Consider the following 18,978-nt stretch of genomic DNA (forward strand, 5'->3'; position numbering starts at 1 on the left):
AACACACACACACACACACACACACACGCACACACACACACACACACACACACACACACACACACACAGTTTTGGCTGCTGCTTCTGTGGCTCCTCTCCATGCCTCCAGACCAGGTTTTAGCTGATTGCCGAAGCGGGGTCTTTGGGAATCAACACCACCAAGCAGTGATGGGTGGAGAGATGTTTTTTTCTTTGCCTGACAAAATGAGAGAAAACAGGGGAAGAAAAGACTTCACCCACAGCTATCCATCTGGGACTGCAAACTAAACAAGACAAAGAAGAGCCAGTGACCTCACTCGCACTGCACACCTGAACTTTTTAGCTGGCGTGCATATTTTCTATCTCTCTCTTTCTCTCTCAACGGAAATAACAAGCACATTGGATAATAATAATAAGGATAGTAATAATCATCAAACTCTTCTCCTTTGTTATCATGGAGTGAAAATGTGCTGTAGATATTGCCCCAGGGGGAATGTGAGTGTGTGACTGCAGAGAAGTGACGCCCTGCCTGCATCCAGATGTTTCATGTTTCCCCGCGCGCTCTTTGGAAAAGATCTGCTCGCGAATCCTAAACGCACAGCCATGTCATCAGAATAAGGTTAAAAAGACGATGAATACCATGCCTTTTGCATAAATTGTTTGGATCTTAGACCAGGCTTTCCATTGTTTCCGTCTGGAGAATGGAGAGCAGCAAACTGAGGAGGCTCGTGCTGCTGGAGATACATTTACTGTGTGTCTTTGCGCTGTCTGTGCAGGGGAACTCCAGTCCAAAACACGAGAATGGTGAGTTTACTGCAGTGTTCGTAGTTTGGTCAACATTTGTATAGGTTTTATATTGTGTATTTTGCTCTAGACTTTTGATTTGAGATGGAGATTAGACATGTGAACAAGAAATATTTTACTTTGTTGAAAGTAATTAGAGTTAGATAAAGTTGAAGGTTTTTTTATAGTAAGCAATGATTGCGCAGAACAGTTACACATCATTACATATTATGGTATTGAACTATTATTATTATCACTTATAAATTATGTGTAAGTATTGGCAACTTTATTTGTTGTGTTGTAGCCAAGATCATATCAACTCATGATTTTGGGTATAGTTTACCCTAGTTTTCTATTAGCTTTTTGCATGCATAATCCTTATTTGCAAAATTACTATAGCTATAGTAATATTTAAATGCAAGTAATCAGCATTAGTCAAATGTAACTTACCTGAACAAAGCTTCTTCCCACAACTGGGGTACTCAAAATGTATCATATCAACCAAAGCAAATGTAACGCTCAGTTTAAGCTTAGAGAGTTGTATCAGATGTCCTATTGCAATAATTGAGAGGCAGACAGATGTGACTGGCTGTACCATGCTGGTTTGTTGCTGTTTTGTTTGAGGTCAGTTTGGCAGCCATGTGTAACCAGCAGATGAAAGGTTTCATTCTGATTTAACACACTCCCATTCAACACAGCCCAAAAACCATGACATTCCTTATTATGCAGAGCATGACCTCCTGTTGATGTGTATGATGAATATGAGTATATGTTTGTCACAAGTTTATGTTTTCTCTTTCCTAGTGATTGACTTACTGGCAGCCCTAAACATGTCCCACCACATGAGCGGTGTGACCAGGCTGCAGAGTCCCGGCAGTGTGATTTACAAATTACGTCCCAGAGCTCCGTACCTGACTCTTCCAGCTGAATATTCCAACTTGTTGTACTCCAACCTTCGGGGTAGCATGGGGGTGCATCTGGTGGGGCATCAGGCGCCAGGCTCAACTGCCACTCTTCTTTCTCTCTCCTCTGGATCCTCGCCTGTTTTTCAAGTCATCTCCTCCACCCTCGATCACACACTACGTTTGGACTACCGGGCTGGAGGAGGAGCTCGGGGCCTTGTCAGCGTTCAGTTCCCCGGGAGAAACCCCTTCTCCAGGGAGGAGTGGGTGCAGTTGGCTGTGAGCCTGGACACCGATAGACTGGTATTCTTTGTTGACTGCCAAGAAGCTGTGCTTCTACCAATACAAAGTGAAGAGAGAATCAACCTGGAACTGCCTCAAGATGTTGTTGTCACTCTGGCCAGCACACCAGGAAAGAGAGACAGCAAGTTTAGTGTGAGTTCTGCAAACATGTACATACTCACGCACTGACATGTTTGAAGCCACTTGCAGGTCAGCATAATCACAAAAAAGGTTGAAATATGAAAGAAACAGCAACATTACAGTATTTTGAGCTATGTAACTTTATGTCCAAAATGTAAGCAATAATTCTGCAAACGTACATGTTCATATTATATGTTCTGTCTCAATTCAATGAACTCTAAGTATGTGAGGATTTCTATGTTTCTCTATGAATGCAGGGATATATGAAGGCGGCAGGGATTTCAATGAAATCGTATCCAAGGCGACCATGGCTTTGTGACAATGTTACAGGTAAGAAAAGATCAACCAAAACTGTAAATCCTTTTCTTTGTTTGGATGGTCAAATATTAGGAAACAACCCTTTCATTGTCAACATTTGACTAGAGATCTTGGATTAATTTCCTTCTTTAAAAAGTATTTATGTTTATGTACACTGTTTGTCTGTACATGGGCATCTATATATTCTAGTAAGCAACAGCGTGCTGAAAAGCAGACACTGCAGAATGTATGCCACAGTGTCATCCCTCTCTCATTTCCTATTGCTACATTCTTTCTCTTTATTACTGGCACAAATAATTCATTATGTTATGAGAAGTCTTGTACTGGGAGACATGTTACATATTTTGTCAGTTTCAGAGTTCTCCTGCCATAAACAGTTATATAAACAATAAAATAACTGATAAAAGTGATGTTGCAAAACCTAAAACTCATTACTGGGACTACCATTCTTTATAGGCATTAGATGATATATTGTGGCCCTCAGGCAAATAGTCCCATACAAGTTTGTTTATTGTTTCTCAGTGTGGGTCCTCATCTTGACAGCGTCTTTCCAGGATGTTTTTTTTAGGCTCCGAACTTGTTCTTTTATTCATTCAGGATTCTATTCTCCTACTAAACTGATGCTTTTTCCTTCCAGATGAGCTTCCTCCCTCTCAGTCCGCAGACGCCAGTAGCTCAGATTCTCCGACCGACAGCGGTCCAATATTCCAGCGGGCCGCATCCCCCAATAAACCTCAAAAAAGCCGCAGGCCAATAGACCAAACCACCCATTATCAGCAGGACGTCCAGAGTGACCAGCTGCAGAGAGGTGTGGTGTTCGGGCCCCCGGGATCTCCTCAAGGGGTGAAGTCTGTTTCTCAGGCACAGAAAGATGACAGGCTGAAGAGGCTGGAGAAAAGCATGGAGGAACTGGCTCGTATGCTGGACATGGTCAAAACTGAAGTATGTATTGCACTTAGACTTTCCCTGATAAAACGTCAATGTCAAGTGATGTACATGCCTCTTCTCCTTAGCGTATTGACATATTTTAGATTGTCGCTTTTATTGCATTTAAATGGTCTATTGTTTTTTACTTGTACTTGTTTTATGGTGTGTGAGCTGTGCTGTGTGATTTTTGTATGTTTTGTTTATTTATTTGACTGTACAGCACTTTGGTCTGGAGGTTTTAAAGTGCTTTATAAATAAAGCTGTATTGTATTGTATGTCAAGTTACTTGACATGGTATTTTTGTTTTTCTACAGAATGCAAACCTACAGTCACGCGTACAGTACCTGGAGGGATGTGAGTGTGTGAGGCAGCGATGTGTGTGGGAGGGGCGAGAGGTAGATGATGGCCAGCATTGGCAGATTGACATTAACACTGTGTGTACGTGCACATCTGGAAAGGTCACATGCCGAGCCAACATCAAAGGTAAAAATGACTCAGCGTTTTCCAGTTCTCTTTATCTCTCTCTTCTGCTCAATTTGTTTATCTTTCTATCACACATACTCTTTCAACAACCTTATACCAGCACACATTCCTCTGGTGCAAACTAGCTAGTTTGAAGAAGGCCATCCCCCTCCCAGACCCTTGTCTGTCTCACCCCTGTCAAAACCCCTGTTTTTTCTTGACCTCTGACCCCACTGGGTTTCACTGCTACTGTCCCAGAACCAATGTGGCTGAGACTGCAGAGTCAGGTAGTAGTTTTAGAGTTCCTTGTTGTTGTATGGTTATACCGTTGTGATCAGCTCCCTGAGGGGTGCTATTAAGCTAAATGTGTGCAACTGCCTGCTTTAATGGAGTGATAATAACATGTGGGAGTTTAGATAATGTCGGTCTGTCTCTCTTCGCCTGTCTTATGGTGCACATATTCACCATCAATGTACAACACGTGTGTCCAAAAAGCCCACTGACCCCTCTCTCACCCTCCTCAAGTACACTCTCTGTCACTGTCTTTGCCTTCTCATTCATCTTCCCCTTAATTGTTTCTGCATGTAGGCCAGAAGACTCCAATGGCACCCAGTTGATGCACACTTTCAGACTCCCACTCCCACACACACATGCACACACACACTTTGATCTTATGCATGCTTGGCTCACTAGAGGAATTGCCTGATGGCTGCTGGCACAGTAGGCAGCCTCATAAGCCTCTCTCAAACTCTGTGATTATTGCCCTCTCTCACACACAAACACATTGTCTCTGTCCTTTGGAGGGTTGTCATTACAATAATTATCTTCTAAAATGTCCATGCTAAGCGAAAATATTTAATGAGCTCCCTAAAAGCCTTTGATGAAAGAAAATTAGCTATGTTGCTCCTCGGTGTTTGGTATTTGCTATATTGTATACAACTTAATTTTTCATAAAAATAACTTAAACAGCCACAGAATGGGAAAGTTATGATCCATTTCTCCGACCGTAAATCTCTTCCAGAGTTAATAGACTTGCTGGTTGTAGTATTTTTAACGGCTGAAAGGCTGCAGGCAATTGTGGTTATAGTTACGGCCCATAAAATATAGTGTGTGCGAGAGCAAGCACATGTACATTACATCAGAACCACGCTGTACTGTCATCACTGGAAAGAGAGCAGAGCCAGATGTTTCCAAGTGACCGAGAACAGAGTAAAGTCAAAGACAATTTGCATTGACAAACAAAGAGGGACCAACTGTGACTTCCACATTCTTGTTTTATTGTTAAACTATCAGGTTGCACTCTATATAACTTCTGTGTCCTCTTCAGACTGTGAGCCGGATGGTACAGTTCATAATGTGTCCTACAGTAAAGATGGCTGTCAGACTTGTACGTGTAAGGTGAGTGTATCCATTTTCACACATGTTGGGAACCTAAACAACTACTCTGTTCTTCACCTGTTTATCATGTTGTCTCACCTCTGTGTCACCTCATTGCCAACAGGGAGGTGATAAGGAATGCTTTCCTGAACACTGCCCTTCACTGGATTGCACACACAAAGAGACGGTACCAGGACACTGCTGCCAGCGGTGCAGAGGTAAGGACACAGCAATAATAAACATCTGTACACAACAATGTTTATAAATAAAAAGGAATCTATCACAAAATATTAAATGTGCCCTCGTTCATGAAATTCAATTTTCCAAACACTTGATGAATGACATTTGTCCAACTGTCTCACAAAGTCTCACAAAGGTTGATATGGGCTGATCATAAAACATATATTATGACAGCACTTTTTGTTAATTTTGCATTTGTTGCAACACAAAACCATTACTACTCGGACTCCTCTTTTATAATGCAATGTGTTGACAGCTTAATAGTGACAATAAAGATCTCGTCCAGACAGCGGCGGGTGCAAATGTGCTTCCAGAGGGGGGAAGGTTATATTACTCGATTTATCAAAGCTGACAGATTTATTTGCAATTTGTTTTAGATGCACGAAAAGATTGGTCTTTCAGAAAAACACATTTGTATTTATTACCTTTGCAGGCTGCATCCATTCTGGTGTCCAGTATGATCATGGAGCCAAGTGGAGGCCGGTACCCGATCCCTGTGATGTCTGCCTCTGTCTGGTGGGTCCCATTCTGACTGACTGTAACCTCCCATCTTTTCTGACATCTTCATCTGTGTTGACATCGTCCTCTCTTTTCACCAGGAGGGTCACGTTCGCTGTGAGACTGAGCGGTGTAACACCCCATGTAAAAACCCAGCTGCTCCCCCGCCCAATACCTGCTGTCCAGATTGTCAAGGTGTGTTCCTTCGCTTCACTATAGCAATGTTGTGCGTCTTCAGTAAACTGCAGAGACACAATGTGTGTGTGTGTGTGTGTGTGTGTGTGTGTGTGTGTGTGTGTGTGTGTGTGTGTGTGTGTGTGTGTGTGGTGTGTGTGTGTGTGTGCGTGTGTGTGTGTGTGTGTGTGTGTGTGTGTGGTGTGTGTTGTAGGCTGCGGTGTGAACAGTCATGACTTTCCTAACGGAGCTGTGATCCCTACTGCAGACCGTTGCCAAGAGTGCACATGTGTGGTATGTCGTTTATCCCATTATCCATAATTAACTTCAATATTTTGGTTGATTCATCAAGTTTATCCTCATATTACCTTTCTCCTCCAGAATGGAAATGTGGCTTGTTCCCCACGTCCCTGTCCTGCTTTGTCTTGTCGAAACCCTATACAACGCTCTGGAGACTGTTGCCCACGGTAACCAACCTGCCTAATCTTTTTAAAGCCTGCATCAAACCACCTTATTCGCTGCCTCTTTTCAAAATAGCTAAAACATTAACCCAGGTTTTAAATATGTATGTTGGGTGTATGTGACCTGTAGGTGTGAGCAGTGTGAGTATGAGTCCTTGGTCTATGTGGATGGACAGAAGTTCCCCTCCAGGAGAGACCCCTGCCTCCAATGCCGCTGCTCTGTGAGTTCAGTCGGAGATTTCCATTTCTTTTTCATTTCATGTATGTTCATGTGACTGGACTGATGATGTGTTTGCAAGGTTTCGTGACCCAGAGGTTTAAAGACAACCTGTCAAAGCCTATTGCACCTTCAGAAATGAATGTGATAACCACCTTAACAAATGGTATAAAGTGTGAGAATTAGGCTATTTTGTTAAGCCGGTAAATGACACAGATGCTGATATATCTGCAATTAACTAATGTGGACTCATATATTGAGGCAGATGTATAATTGAGCTGTGTAATCAGGCCACTGACTGTTAATATGTTCTATCTGAATGACACATTTAATCCCTTCTCTTATTTACCTGCTAGGCAGGTGAAGTCTCTTGTGAGCGCATGGATTCATCATGTCCCACGCTACACTGCAGCCATCCAGCTAAGCACAAAGGAGAGTGTTGTCCCACATGTGATGGTCAGAAATTCTTCTTGTTTGTCAAATTTGTTTTGCCTATTGAATGCTGTCTTCCAATTTGAATAGTACTGTTCAAACTCAAGCAAACATAACTAGAGTTTGTTTCCATAGAATGTGAGTATGACAGGAGGGAGTACGCTGATGGAAAAGTGTTCATCCCTGCTGGAAGTGGACCCTGCCTGCAGTGCAGGTGTAAGGCAAGTCTGAGTGGTGTATGCAGGAAGACAGTTGTAAAACTTTGAGGATTTTTGTCCAAAACGTTTCAGTTTAATTTGTTATTTGTTATTCACAAAAATAGATATTTCTACTTCATGTCTTTTTCACTATCTTTTGGATGTTGGAGCTCAATATAATTCTATATTATTAACGCGATAGCTGTTATGGTTCTCTATGCTCATATAAACTAAATTGATACTGCAGTCATAATGTTTTTATGTTTCTGTTATAGGGTGGGAATGTCATTTGCCGAGAAGAAAAGTGCCCTCCTGTCCAGTGCTCCGACCCCATTATAGACCCACATCTCTGCTGTCCAATATGCAAAGGTAATAATGCACGCGTATGAATTCATATGAAATCATTTAAATAGTTGCCAATTGTTTTTATGTCAACTGCCTAATTGTGCAGCTCTATAATACATGACAATTTCTCTTTTCTCCCTGTAGCGTGTGTGTTGGAGGGAGTGGAATATGAGGAAGGCTCTAAATGGCAGCCTGAGGGTCCATGTTCCAGCTGCAGCTGTGTGAATGGAGAGAGGAGGTGTACGCACACACAATGCCCCTCCACCGAGTGCCTGCATCCCAGCAAGATCCCAGGTAAGAGCGAGTGTGCCTGAGCTTTGCTTTTACGCAGGTGACCGTGTGACATCGGGACACTGTCTCTTTTATCTCCCTAGGCTCCTGCTGTGCAGTATGTGAAAGCTGCACCTACAATCATCGTATCTATAGCAACGGACAGAGGTTTACCACCCCTGACCAACCCTGCCACATCTGCACATGTCAGGTGAGCAAGTCTCCATTCACATTTTACCCTCTATTGTACCTGTCATTGTTTACAGTGATGTGTTCAAATCTCCATTTGCATGTCTTTGAGAATGTATGGTTCCCAAAGTCAGAACTGAGTTGTGAAATCAATCTTTTAGATCTTATGCAGCTACCACGTGGAATAAATAACAAACCAATCTTAAGATTCAACATATTTTTAATGAGTTTAAAGCTTAAGTGTCTTTTTCTCTTCCTCAGCATGGCAGTGTAGAGTGTGAGAGAAGACCTTGTCCCCCACTCAACTGTTCCAACTCATACACACCACATGGAGAGTGCTGCCCTAAATGTCCAGGTGCTCAAACTCAGACACAGATATCATGAATCAAGTAGCACACAGTGTCTGAATTATATTATACCGTCAGTCCTCTAGATATAATGCCTATGTGTTTAAATCTTTCCCAGATTGCTCCTTTGAAAACCGCATATTTGTAGATGGAGAGGCTTTTTCTAACCCTGTGAGTGTGTGTGAGGAGTGTAAATGTGTGAGCGGCCAGATTGACTGCCACCAGGCACAATGCCCTCATCCTCACTGTAACGCGCCTCTGTCTGGAACATGCTGTCAGAACAATTGCAATGGTGAGGAAACATGAATTTTCTATCAGGAATACAAATACATTTAACGAATGAAACCGTAAACTACATTCATCTACATTAGGCTGCAGCTACGCTGGAAAAGAGTATCCCAATGGACAGGAGTTTCCCCATCCTACTGACTCATGCAGGACGTGCAGCTGCATAGTAAGAAAACCATGATGACTTACCATTCCTATGGTCTTCTTGAAAACATTTTTTTATTTAATATGTGTTGTGTTTGTTGAAGAATGGGAATGTCCAGTGTCTGATGAAGAGGTGTCCTCTGCTGTCGTGCTCAAACCCAAATGTGCTCCCAGGAGACTGCTGCCCCCAGTGTCCTGGTAAGGAAGTTCAAGAAGTGCATTTACAAGTGCCCGATCGCCTCTATTTGCATCAAAAAGAGTACTTTCTTTAGCTACGATCACACTGGAGGAAATAGTGTCCCAATTCTTCTGTGTGCATTTTGACTAAGATCTGTTTTTTCACAACAGCACAAATTATCTTTTTGATTCTGATTTTGTCACTTGTCATAAGTGGTCCTGGAAACAGGCCTGATCCACCTTTTTGCTTCATTTTATTGATCAGAATTTGTTTTTCTTTATGTAAAGGGATTGCTTCATCTGATCCTTATTTGGAAAAAAGAGAATAGCTTAACGGAGATCATCACAAAAATCCTTAATGCATCATTTTAAACGTATTTCCCATTAAGGATTTAGACTTTAAAGGTTGACCTTTCACACAAACTCTATTCCTCCTTATTTAATTGGCCAGTAAATCCTTCTGCAAAATGTACATTTCTTAGATTGTCTGCTGTTGGTTTTATGTCTTGGTGAACACAACATAAATAAACATGACTGATGTAAAGCCAAGTCATACAGTTGATTCTTTCCACTGATATTCCTTCAGCTCCTCCATTGGACTGTTTGTATGAACAACAATCATACAGACACACTGAGCGTTTCTACCACCCGACTGACAGCTGTCAATCATGTGCCTGCACCAATGGGGCGGTTCACTGTCAGCGCAAGACCTGCGTCTTTGCTCCATGTTCTCACCCCATCACACAGCAGTGCTGCCGGACCTGTGAAGGTACAGATGCTTAAGTCCTTCCAAGATACTAAGATACTGTAACATAACATTTTTAAGTTTGGATCAAGAACACAATATCCATTGCAACAAAAAACCTCAGACATAACTGTTCAGTCACAAAATAAACTGTACTGATGATCATTTTATCATGTTTCAATATGTTCCACTTTGCTTGCAGGCTGCCTATTTGAGAGTCGAGAGCGAGCTAATGGGGAGTCGTGGGATGATGCATCAGACCCATGTAAAGTATGTGTCTGCCGTGAGGGCTCTGTCCGCTGTGAGAGGAAGCGATGTCCCCCGTCCAACTGTAACCACTCCGTCCAGAGACAGTGCTGCATGTCCTGTGAGGGTGAGTGAATATCCCAGTTACTGAAAATCATCGGCAGACATTTCCCATGGTTTTCTCAAAGATATCTAAACTCCAGTTTTCTACTTGCAGGCTGCATGTTTCGTGGAAAAGAGTACCATGATGGCACTGAGTTTGCTGATGACAAAGACCCCTGTGGTGTGTGTTACTGTTACGGAGGCGACGTCGTCTGCAGCAAGACCCCCTGTTATGGAGAGTGCAGCCACCCTTACAAACCACCCGGACAATGCTGTGGAGAATGTGAACGTATGTTGAGTCAGCATCAAACTCCTTGTTTAAAGGAAATGTTGTCCCATTTTGTAAATCAACCACTCCACCAATGTTTTCTTGAATCCTTAAATAAAACTTTATTTTCTTGTATGCTGCCACAGTCAATGAGGAATCCAAAATTGAGCAATGTCTTGGTGAATTTAAGTATACAGGGACAGTGTTTAACAGCAAAACTATATCAAAACATCTGTTTGCAATTTATCAAATAACTTGTCTGTCAATATCCAGTTGTATGCTCACTAATTCACTTCTTGCTAAATCTTACTTTTAACACTTCTGCATTAACAATCATGCCTTTTTCTTGTCTGTGGTAGTCCGGCCGAGTGGCGAAAATGCGTTCGTTTGTCAAGTAGTAAGAAAACAACAGAATAAATAGGACTTGGATTACACTGAATCATTTTGATATAGCTTTGCTGTTGTTAAACTCAACCCATATGTAAGGACTCTTTGTTCACAGTTGAGGCATGCAAGATAGACAACATTTAAGAATTTAAAGTAACATGGGGTGTATAAATATATGCAAATGATAATTGTGTGGTTCAGGTACTGCTCAAGTGTCTTGATTTTGATCAACACTAACAGTAATACAAAATAAATCAAATTAAACCTGTCTTTGTTTGATAGGCTGTTCCTATAATGGTGCAGTCCTTGCAACCGGTCAGTCAATCCCTGACCCAGGAAACCTCTGCTCTGAATGTACCTGCCAGGTAGCTTCAACACACACACACACACACACACACACACACACACACACACACACACACACACACACACACACACACACACGCACACACACACACACACACACACACAATCACACTCATTCATGTACACATTCCTGCTGGTTTATCTCTTTGGGCAATGTGTCATGCTTATCCTCCTACAGAGCGGTTCAGTGCGATGCATGAAGAAGTCGTGTCCAGCAGCCCCCTGTCGTCACCCCGTCACTAACCCATGTGGCTGCCCTGTCTGTGATGGTAACCAGCTTACAACATATTACAGTTTGTGACATGAGGAGTAAGTCAATAATCAATGTTTGACTCTGTGTGTAGGTTGTCAGTTCCAGGGTTTGACTTATGTTGACGGACAGATCCTTCCAGGAGGAGAGGGAGGATGCCAGGACTGCACATGCTCAGTGAGATGGGAGAAGGGCTTCGTTAAGTTTGGGGACTCGCTGCACCATTACAGCTGCTGTACCTCTCATCTTTTCTTTTCCACAGAGAGGTGAAGTTGTGTGTACTCAGAAAAGATGCCCTGCCATCTCATGCTCACACCCAGCTCTGGATGGCTGTACATGTGGAGTGTGTGATGGATGTAACTTTAATGGTCGAGGCTGTTTCAATGGAGAAAGATTCCCACATCCTTCAGATCACTGCCAGCTCTGCTCCTGTCTGGTACTACTAACATACAAATTATCTCACTTCATGTAGACTTTTCTCATTGTTAAAACCTGACAAAAATACAATTATAAGATAATCCAAACAAGCAGGGTGGTTTGGTTTTGGAGTATTCCTTTATTCCCATCGCACTGACACTGTGGAAAGCACTTTTGTGTTTTGCATATGGAGTATTAATAAACCTAGCTACCACTCCATCATGTATTTATCTTCAGTTGTGCGTCAGGAATATGACTTAACATGTAAAGGACATTTTATCAAACTCAATTTGTTGTGTGTGTTTCTTTGTATAGAACGGCAGTGTGGTGTGCACACATGTGTCTTGTCCGAGTGTTTCCTGTGTGCACCCAGTGACCCGGTCTGGGGAGTGCTGCCCTCTCTGCACAGGGCTTTGTCTTCATCGGGGGAAAGAGTATCAGTCCGGCTCCTCTTTCACCTCGCCCTCTGATCCCTGCTCATCATGCTCCTGTCTGGTCTGTCAAACATGTATTTGTCTAACATGCATTTTTTTCGGAATTAAACTATATGATTAATTCCATCCCTCCTGTTTTTCAGTTTTACAACTTTTTGTTATTTCTCTTTTTCCCATCCTGCGATTAGAATGAGGTGGTGAACTGTCAGAAGAGACCTTGTCCGCTCCGGTGCTCCCACCCGGTCCCTTCAGAGACCTGCTGCCCAGTCTGTGACTCCTGTCTGTATGAGGGGGGGGTCCACTCTCACAGCCACACCTTCACGGCTCCCTCCAACCCCTGCCAGCGCTGCACTTGTGTCCGAGGCACCGTCACCTGTGTGTCCCTGGTCTGCCCGCCTACACCCTGCGTCCGACCAGTTACCAAGCCAGGACAGTGCTGTCCTGAGTGCACAGGTACTATAAGCCCTGTAATATGTTTAACTTAATGTGCAGATGTGCTTAATGTGTATTTATCCAAAATTCACCCACTTTTTTTCAACCGGGCACACTTATGCACACATAAAAACATAAGACAACAAACCATATCCCTCTCTAAACAACATATTTTTCTAATTTTTTCTACATCTCTGTCTCTGTCTCGTGACTCTCTCAGTTTGTATTCTTGATGGGCAGGAGTTCACTGACGGGAAAACATGGACCCTGAGGTCAAACCACTGCTCCACCTGCTCCTGCCAGGTCTGACTCCTCCAGTTCTGTATTTTTTCGTCCCGTTTGCACTTTCCTGATGTTTAATTTCTGATCAATGTGAGTCCTGCAGGCAGGTGAGGTGAAGTGTGCGTCTCCTGAGTGTCCAAAGCTGCCTTGTATGCATCTGATTACTGATCCAGGAGCCTGCTGTCCTCGCTGTAGAGGTAAATATATTTCTTAAAATAATAATCACAGAGAGAAATAGTACTGTCAAGTGAGTACATTTTTTCTTTCCAGGTTGTATGTATGGAGGAGAGGAGCATACGGAGGGCAGCAGCTGGTTTGCAGACTCCACTCCCTGCATGACTTGCATGTGTGTGGACGGGGTGACCACCTGCTCTGAAGTCCGCTGTCTTTCTCCCTGCATCAACTTCATCAGCGTACCCGGGGAGTGCTGCCCTGTGTGTGCTGGTAATAAAAACGAAAAATCTAACGCACAAAGGCTACATGTTTCAAATTCGAATATTATTTTGTTTTGGTGCTTGGTGATATCAAATGATTGTTGGTTTATTTAATAGACTGTGTATTTGAGGGCAGAGTGTACGGCCCAGGTGACAGTTTCCATCCAGCCGATGACCCCTGCCAGATCTGCACATGTGAGGTACGATGGACTGGAAACTGATTGGGACATTTTTTATGTTACATTTAGTGATTATATTTATTAATGTTGATAAATCATTAGAAAATAGTGAAAAAATGCCAGCAAAAGTTCCCAGACCTCAATGTTTTGAAACCTAAAGATTTTCTATTCAAACAAAACATAAAATCTGTGGATATTTACATTTGAAACTTGAACCACATAATAGTTCCTCTTTTTTGTATTTGTATAGATGACTTAAATGATTAATTAAGTGTCCAACTTGTCTCAGATTCTTGTTCTGTCAATCAATGTATAGATTTTTTAACTAATTGTTTTAGCTCTTTTGATAATAATGGTAAAAGCAGTAGTAATAGAGATAGCTATGGGAGATCCACAGGTTATAGTGGTTGTAGTTGTTGACAGTAGTATAATTATTAGTGGTAGTTTTAATCCAACCTATGTGTGTGTCCCAGGTGATGCCGGATGGAGAACAGCACCTGAAGTGTTACCGAAAGCAGTGTCCCAGTCTGGTCGACTGTCCCAAGAGCAACATCTTGTTCTCTGGACCAGACTCCTGCTGTCCTGTCTGTGCACGTCAGTACTAAACCGCCTTTTTATTAACTGTGTATAATCTGCATTATCACTGAGCTTTGGAACATGTGTGTGTGTTTGTTTAGAGCCTCTCAGTAACTGCACTTCTGCACTGATTGGCAACGAGGTCTCTGCGACGGATGATCCTTGTTTTACGTGCCAGTGCCAGGTACTGCTGCAAAAACACTTAACATGCTGTTATGAATACAGTTTGTCAGTAATAAGATGCATAAAGTGATTTATGAAGAGAATAACACTGACACAGCTTGTTATTGCCTTTAATGAAAACATGTATAGCAGACACAATTTAGCTGTGGAAATATCTTATCAAGCTAGAATCATCTGTAGGAAATCAAGTACAATTTCATATTTTTGCCATTTCCTTTGCTTCAAAATGATAGGAAGTTAGTTTGACGTCTCTGCACCTTGAGATCTAAGTTGTTGGGAATTATTTAACTACAGTCAACATACCATGTGATTCTGTGCAGTGATACTGTGTCTGTGATTTAGGATTTGACATGGACCTGCTTACACCAAAACTGCCCCCCCGTCACCTGCCCTTTAAATGAACAGTTTAATTCACCGGACTCATGCTGCCCTGTGTGTAAAGGTGAGATATTGCCATCTTTACATTCCCTATTGTCTGCTTGCCTTGCCTTTTAAAATCAATGTAATTGTTATTAGCATTAAAACATTCAATATTGTGACGCTTCTCCTTTGTTTCATACAGATTGTGTGATTGAGGGTCAGAACAGACGCGTGACCAACGGCAGCAGCTGGACAGACAGTGATGACGACTGCGTCACATGTACCTGTACCGTGAGTCGCACAGAAATACTTGCAATGTTTTCACTAATGATTGTTACATTTAAACCTTTCAAAATATTTAGCTTGGTAAATTATAACTAAAATCCAATAAACAGAGGTGTGTCCTACTTGTCTAGTGTTATAAAAGAATGCTGCATTGATTTGGAGGTCACATGACATGGCAGTTACTTCAGGAGTATTGTATCTATTCAGACCATGTACTTCTAAAAACGAATCCGTTCTTCCTGTGTTTCATCCTCAGTTGGGCTATATTGAGTGCAGCATTGAAGAGTGTTTACCTGAATTTTGCCTGAATAACCAGAAGAAAGTGAAGATTCCCGGGAAATGCTGCTATGAATGCCAAGGTATCCCAGCCAGCCATTACAGTGAACTCAAAAAACTGTACTGTTCTGTTAAGTTTAACGTATATATATATATATATGTGTTTGTGTGATGTAGACTCAGGGGCGTCGTGTTTGTACCAAGGAACAGTGTATCAGGCTAGCGAACAGTGGGAGGTGGATGAGTGCACCGGCTGTACGTGTGTGTCTGGAGAAGTACACTGTCACAGTGAACGCTGCCCTCCCCTCACCTGTGCAACAGTCAGTACAACAAACAAACACACAAGTCCTCATAATCTGAAATGTTGCCGTAATGCCTCACTATTCTGACTCTGTGTGTGTGTGTGTTTGCCCTCAGGATGAGATGCCAGCCATTGTCCCAGGTTTGTGCTGTCCTCACTGCCTTCCTCGTCCTGCCACCTGCATTGCCTTCGGAGACCCTCATTATCGCACCTTTGATGGCCGCATGCTGCACTTCCAGGGAGCTTGCACATACATCCTGGCCCAGGACTGTGAAGGAGGAGACTTCAGGTGATGGGTCACCAGTTGTTATTTACCGTATGGGAGTGAACAGGTTCAGCCATATACTTCTCTATTTGTCGGCCCGTAAAAAAATATTTTAATGAAATGATCTGTTTGATCTGATTCTTGTTTGATCAGTATTCATGCCACTAACGATGATCGTGGGCGTAAAGGAGTGTCCTGGACCAAAGAGGTGACTGTGTTTATCGGAGATGTCACAGTGCAGCTACTCCAGGACTGGGTTGTGAAGGTTTGTGTGTACAGTTACTGTAAATGAACAACAGTTATGTTGGTGTTATGCATCCACTCAGCCATTTTTTTACTCTTCAGGTGAATGGTGAGGTCGTGCCTTTGCCCTTCCTTAGAGAACCATACATCTATGTAGAACGACAAAGCAACATCATCTTGCTCAACACTAACATCGGCCTGAAGGTACAGTATTTTTATTTCATCTTTTGTCTTTTGTATAACATGATTGGAAACCGTTTGTTTCCCAAGTTTGTCACACAGTTACGCCTGCTGGTCCTCTTTTAGGTTCTGTGGAGTGGCCGCTCACATCTGGAAGTGAGTGTGCCTGGATCCTATAAGGGCCACACGTGTGGCCTGTGTGGAAACTTCAACAACTACTACCAGGATGACCTCCGCATGCCTAGTGGACGAATCAGCCTATCAGAGTCCGACTTTGGCAACAGCTGGAGGGTAAAATAAAAACAAAGAGACACCCGGAATAAAAATAAATTGTCAAGCCTTTTATCTGCTACTGAAACAACAGTTTGTCATTTTTAGGTCAAAAATAGTAGCCACTCCCTCTCTTCCTGTCGCCCCGGTGAGAATGTGGACCCCTGTAAAGAAGCAGGCTACCAGGCCAAGAAGGGGGCTAACGCTCGCTGCAAGGTGCTGAAGTCTGCAGTCTTTAAGCCGTGCCATCGTGTGGTGCCTCCTGAGCCGTGGTACGGAGCCTGTGTGTACGACCTCTGTGCCTGCGGGGCCAACACTGAGGAGTGTCTGTGTGACACACTGGAGGCCTACGCCAGTCAGTGCAGAGAGGCCGGAGTCATCCTGCAATGGAGGGGCCCATCTCTGTGTGGTGAGGAAAAGAAAGACTTAAGATCCTGATGACACAATTTCTTAATCAGAAACTGTATGTGGGTAATAATTAGTGTGACAGTGAGCAGTTAATGGAGTTTTCATATGAGTCATATTTGTATCATTGCATGTGTGAAAGAGGGTTATGCAAGTAGGAAGATAATTCTGTCCTGACTTTTTGAACAAATAATGTCATCATGAAACACATTATATTTCAAACCAAGTTTCAGGGTCTTTAAACACTTATCGTGTAAACGATAATAAAGATAAGGGGTGATAAGTACAAATGTTACTGAACCACTATGCAAAATTAACTAATTATAACTGTAGGCACTTGCCGTTAAATAATATTCATTATAACTGATCATTTCTTTTTATAATCTCAAAACACACTCTGTGACTAATGCTCTGCTTTTGTTCATAATCTCTAAAGTCCACCTGCTCTTGTTATACAATGCTCAATCACAATTTACAGTGCAAGTAACAAGTCCTTCACATCAATTAAGCCTCTAATAAAACTACCTGGCAGTTGCACACATCACCCTTGAAGCCTTCACAGTGTCTCACATTGTTTTTCCCTGTCACTGTCTTCCACAGCTGTGGGCTGTCCAGTGAAGAGGGGCTTTGTGTTTGACGAGTGCGGACCCCCCTGTCCTGTAACCTGCTTTAACGCTGACGTGCCTCTCGGGGTGATAGAAAGCCACTGCTTCAAGCCCTGTGTGCCGGGCTGCCAGTGTCCTGCTGGTCTGGTTCTACACAACAACTACTGCATACAGCCAGAAAAGTGTCCCAAGATCATTCATGATAAAGCCCTATAATTCTTTGAACTGCTCACTATCAAATGGACACACATACACACACATGCACTGCCGCCTCTAACAATCTTCAATCCAAAGAAAGGACATCAGAAGCCTCTGTTACTGTATACTGCATTTTAAAATGGAAAAACAGATGAACCTCCATGACCTGTGGATTTAAAATAGGTAAACCACTGCATTTTTGTGTTTTTTAATCCACTTTGTTATCTTGTTACATGTAGCACTGAATATTTATACTACACAAGGGTTTTTATGTTTTAATTTCACATTATTAATAATATTAATCTGTTCTGTTTTATACATGATTTTGTCCAAAGCCTTTCGATTATTTCAACAGTATTATTTACTACCAAAAGTTGTTTACTGTACGTGTTTATTTCAGCACGGTGCGTTGTCTGACTGTTCATGCAGTAATCCTCATACTCTCAGGTACTCTTTTTGTCACTTTTCTTTGTACGAATAAACGAAAACTTCACAATATTTGTGCTAACGAATTTCTTCTTAAACTGATTTCCTATGAGGTTTCCTCGAATTAAATATGTGATTTTTCCAATTACAAAAGAGGTAAAAGTGTTAAATTGTAACATTTCTAATGAAATAATGTCAACTGCTTTAAGTGACTGCACAACAGGTTTGCTTGATTTGCAAAGATGTGACGTCAAAGTTCAACTCATATGGAGAATAATGTTTCAAATAATAAATGAATAAGGGATGATTATTGACTAGGATTTAATGTGGCACTTCTTTAATCTATATTCCTCTCACTGAACAACTGCTTATAAAATCAACTAATGTAATTCCTGTTGTTATAATACCAATGACATGTCGCTTACTAATGACATTTCTCATTTCTAATGAGACATTGTTAAAAAAATCTGCAAGAAATGACAGGCCCATAAAATGCAGTTTTACCATGAATTTACCAGTAGGATCTGTGACAATTTATATAATGTATGCCTCAGGCAACATAATATACAATTTACAGGCTGGGATCGGACAACTTTCACTACTGGTGCTATGCCACAGGACACTTTTCAGTCAGGTGTAAAGTGTCACATGTTCATGTATCATATTACTCACTCTGACAGATACACTGTCACTTTTGTTGCTTGGTAACCTGA

General features: G+C 42.1%; 1 protein-coding gene across 3 annotated transcripts; it reads left to right on the plus strand.

Moving 5' to 3' along the window:
* The first annotated feature begins 93 nt into the window (after positions 1–93).
* Positions 94–18,337, plus strand: kcp (kielin cysteine rich BMP regulator). 3 transcript variants are annotated; one of them, XM_034233680.1, is made up of 46 exons: positions 94–783; positions 1,567–2,099; positions 2,345–2,417; positions 3,043–3,347; positions 3,647–3,686; positions 5,122–5,192; positions 5,296–5,389; positions 5,845–5,927; positions 6,011–6,104; positions 6,298–6,377; positions 6,465–6,550; positions 6,675–6,765; positions 7,118–7,217; positions 7,329–7,414; positions 7,666–7,759; positions 7,880–8,029; positions 8,110–8,216; positions 8,456–8,549; positions 8,660–8,833; positions 8,913–8,995; positions 9,078–9,171; positions 9,737–9,919; positions 10,098–10,268; positions 10,359–10,532; positions 11,181–11,263; positions 11,443–11,533; positions 11,609–11,691; positions 11,777–11,950; positions 12,247–12,426; positions 12,554–12,818; positions 13,018–13,100; positions 13,183–13,276; positions 13,350–13,523; positions 13,631–13,713; positions 14,166–14,286; positions 14,370–14,452; positions 14,794–14,893; positions 15,014–15,102; positions 15,353–15,455; positions 15,550–15,692; positions 15,790–15,962; positions 16,092–16,203; positions 16,284–16,385; positions 16,488–16,652; positions 16,740–17,040; positions 17,637–18,337. In XM_034233680.1, exons 1-46 carry the CDS (start codon positions 681–683, stop codon positions 17,855–17,857), a joined length of 6,186 nt encoding a protein of 2,061 aa, XP_034089571.1. In that variant the 5' UTR covers positions 94–680; the 3' UTR covers positions 17,858–18,337. The 3 variants fall into 3 exon arrangements, with proteins under 3 accessions (XP_034089571.1, XP_034089570.1, XP_034089572.1); XM_034233679.1 differs by having other exon boundaries at positions 95–783; positions 3,647–3,815; XM_034233681.1 differs by lacking the exon at positions 94–783 and having other exon boundaries at positions 2,036–2,156; positions 3,647–3,815.
* The last annotated feature ends 641 nt before the right edge of the window (positions 18,338–18,978 follow it).

The sequence above is a fragment of the Gymnodraco acuticeps genome, unplaced genomic scaffold (assembly GCF_902827175.1).
Source record: "Gymnodraco acuticeps unplaced genomic scaffold, fGymAcu1.1, whole genome shotgun sequence".
In the NCBI taxonomy this organism is placed as follows: Eukaryota; Metazoa; Chordata; class Actinopteri; order Perciformes; family Bathydraconidae; genus Gymnodraco; species Gymnodraco acuticeps.

Excerpts from the sequence above, each read along its gene's own strand:
- kcp (XM_034233679.1), top strand. The coding sequence starts at position 681 with ATGGAGAGCAGCAAACTGAGGAGGCTCGTGCTGCTGGAGATACATTTA. Across the intron at positions 11,692-11,776 it reads GCCAGGACTGCACATGCTCA|AGAGGTGAAGTTGTGTGTAC; the intron begins GTGAGATGGGAG and ends TCTTTTCCACAG. Across the intron at positions 15,693-15,789 it reads CTCCCCTCACCTGTGCAACA|GATGAGATGCCAGCCATTGT; the intron begins GTCAGTACAACA and ends GTTTGCCCTCAG.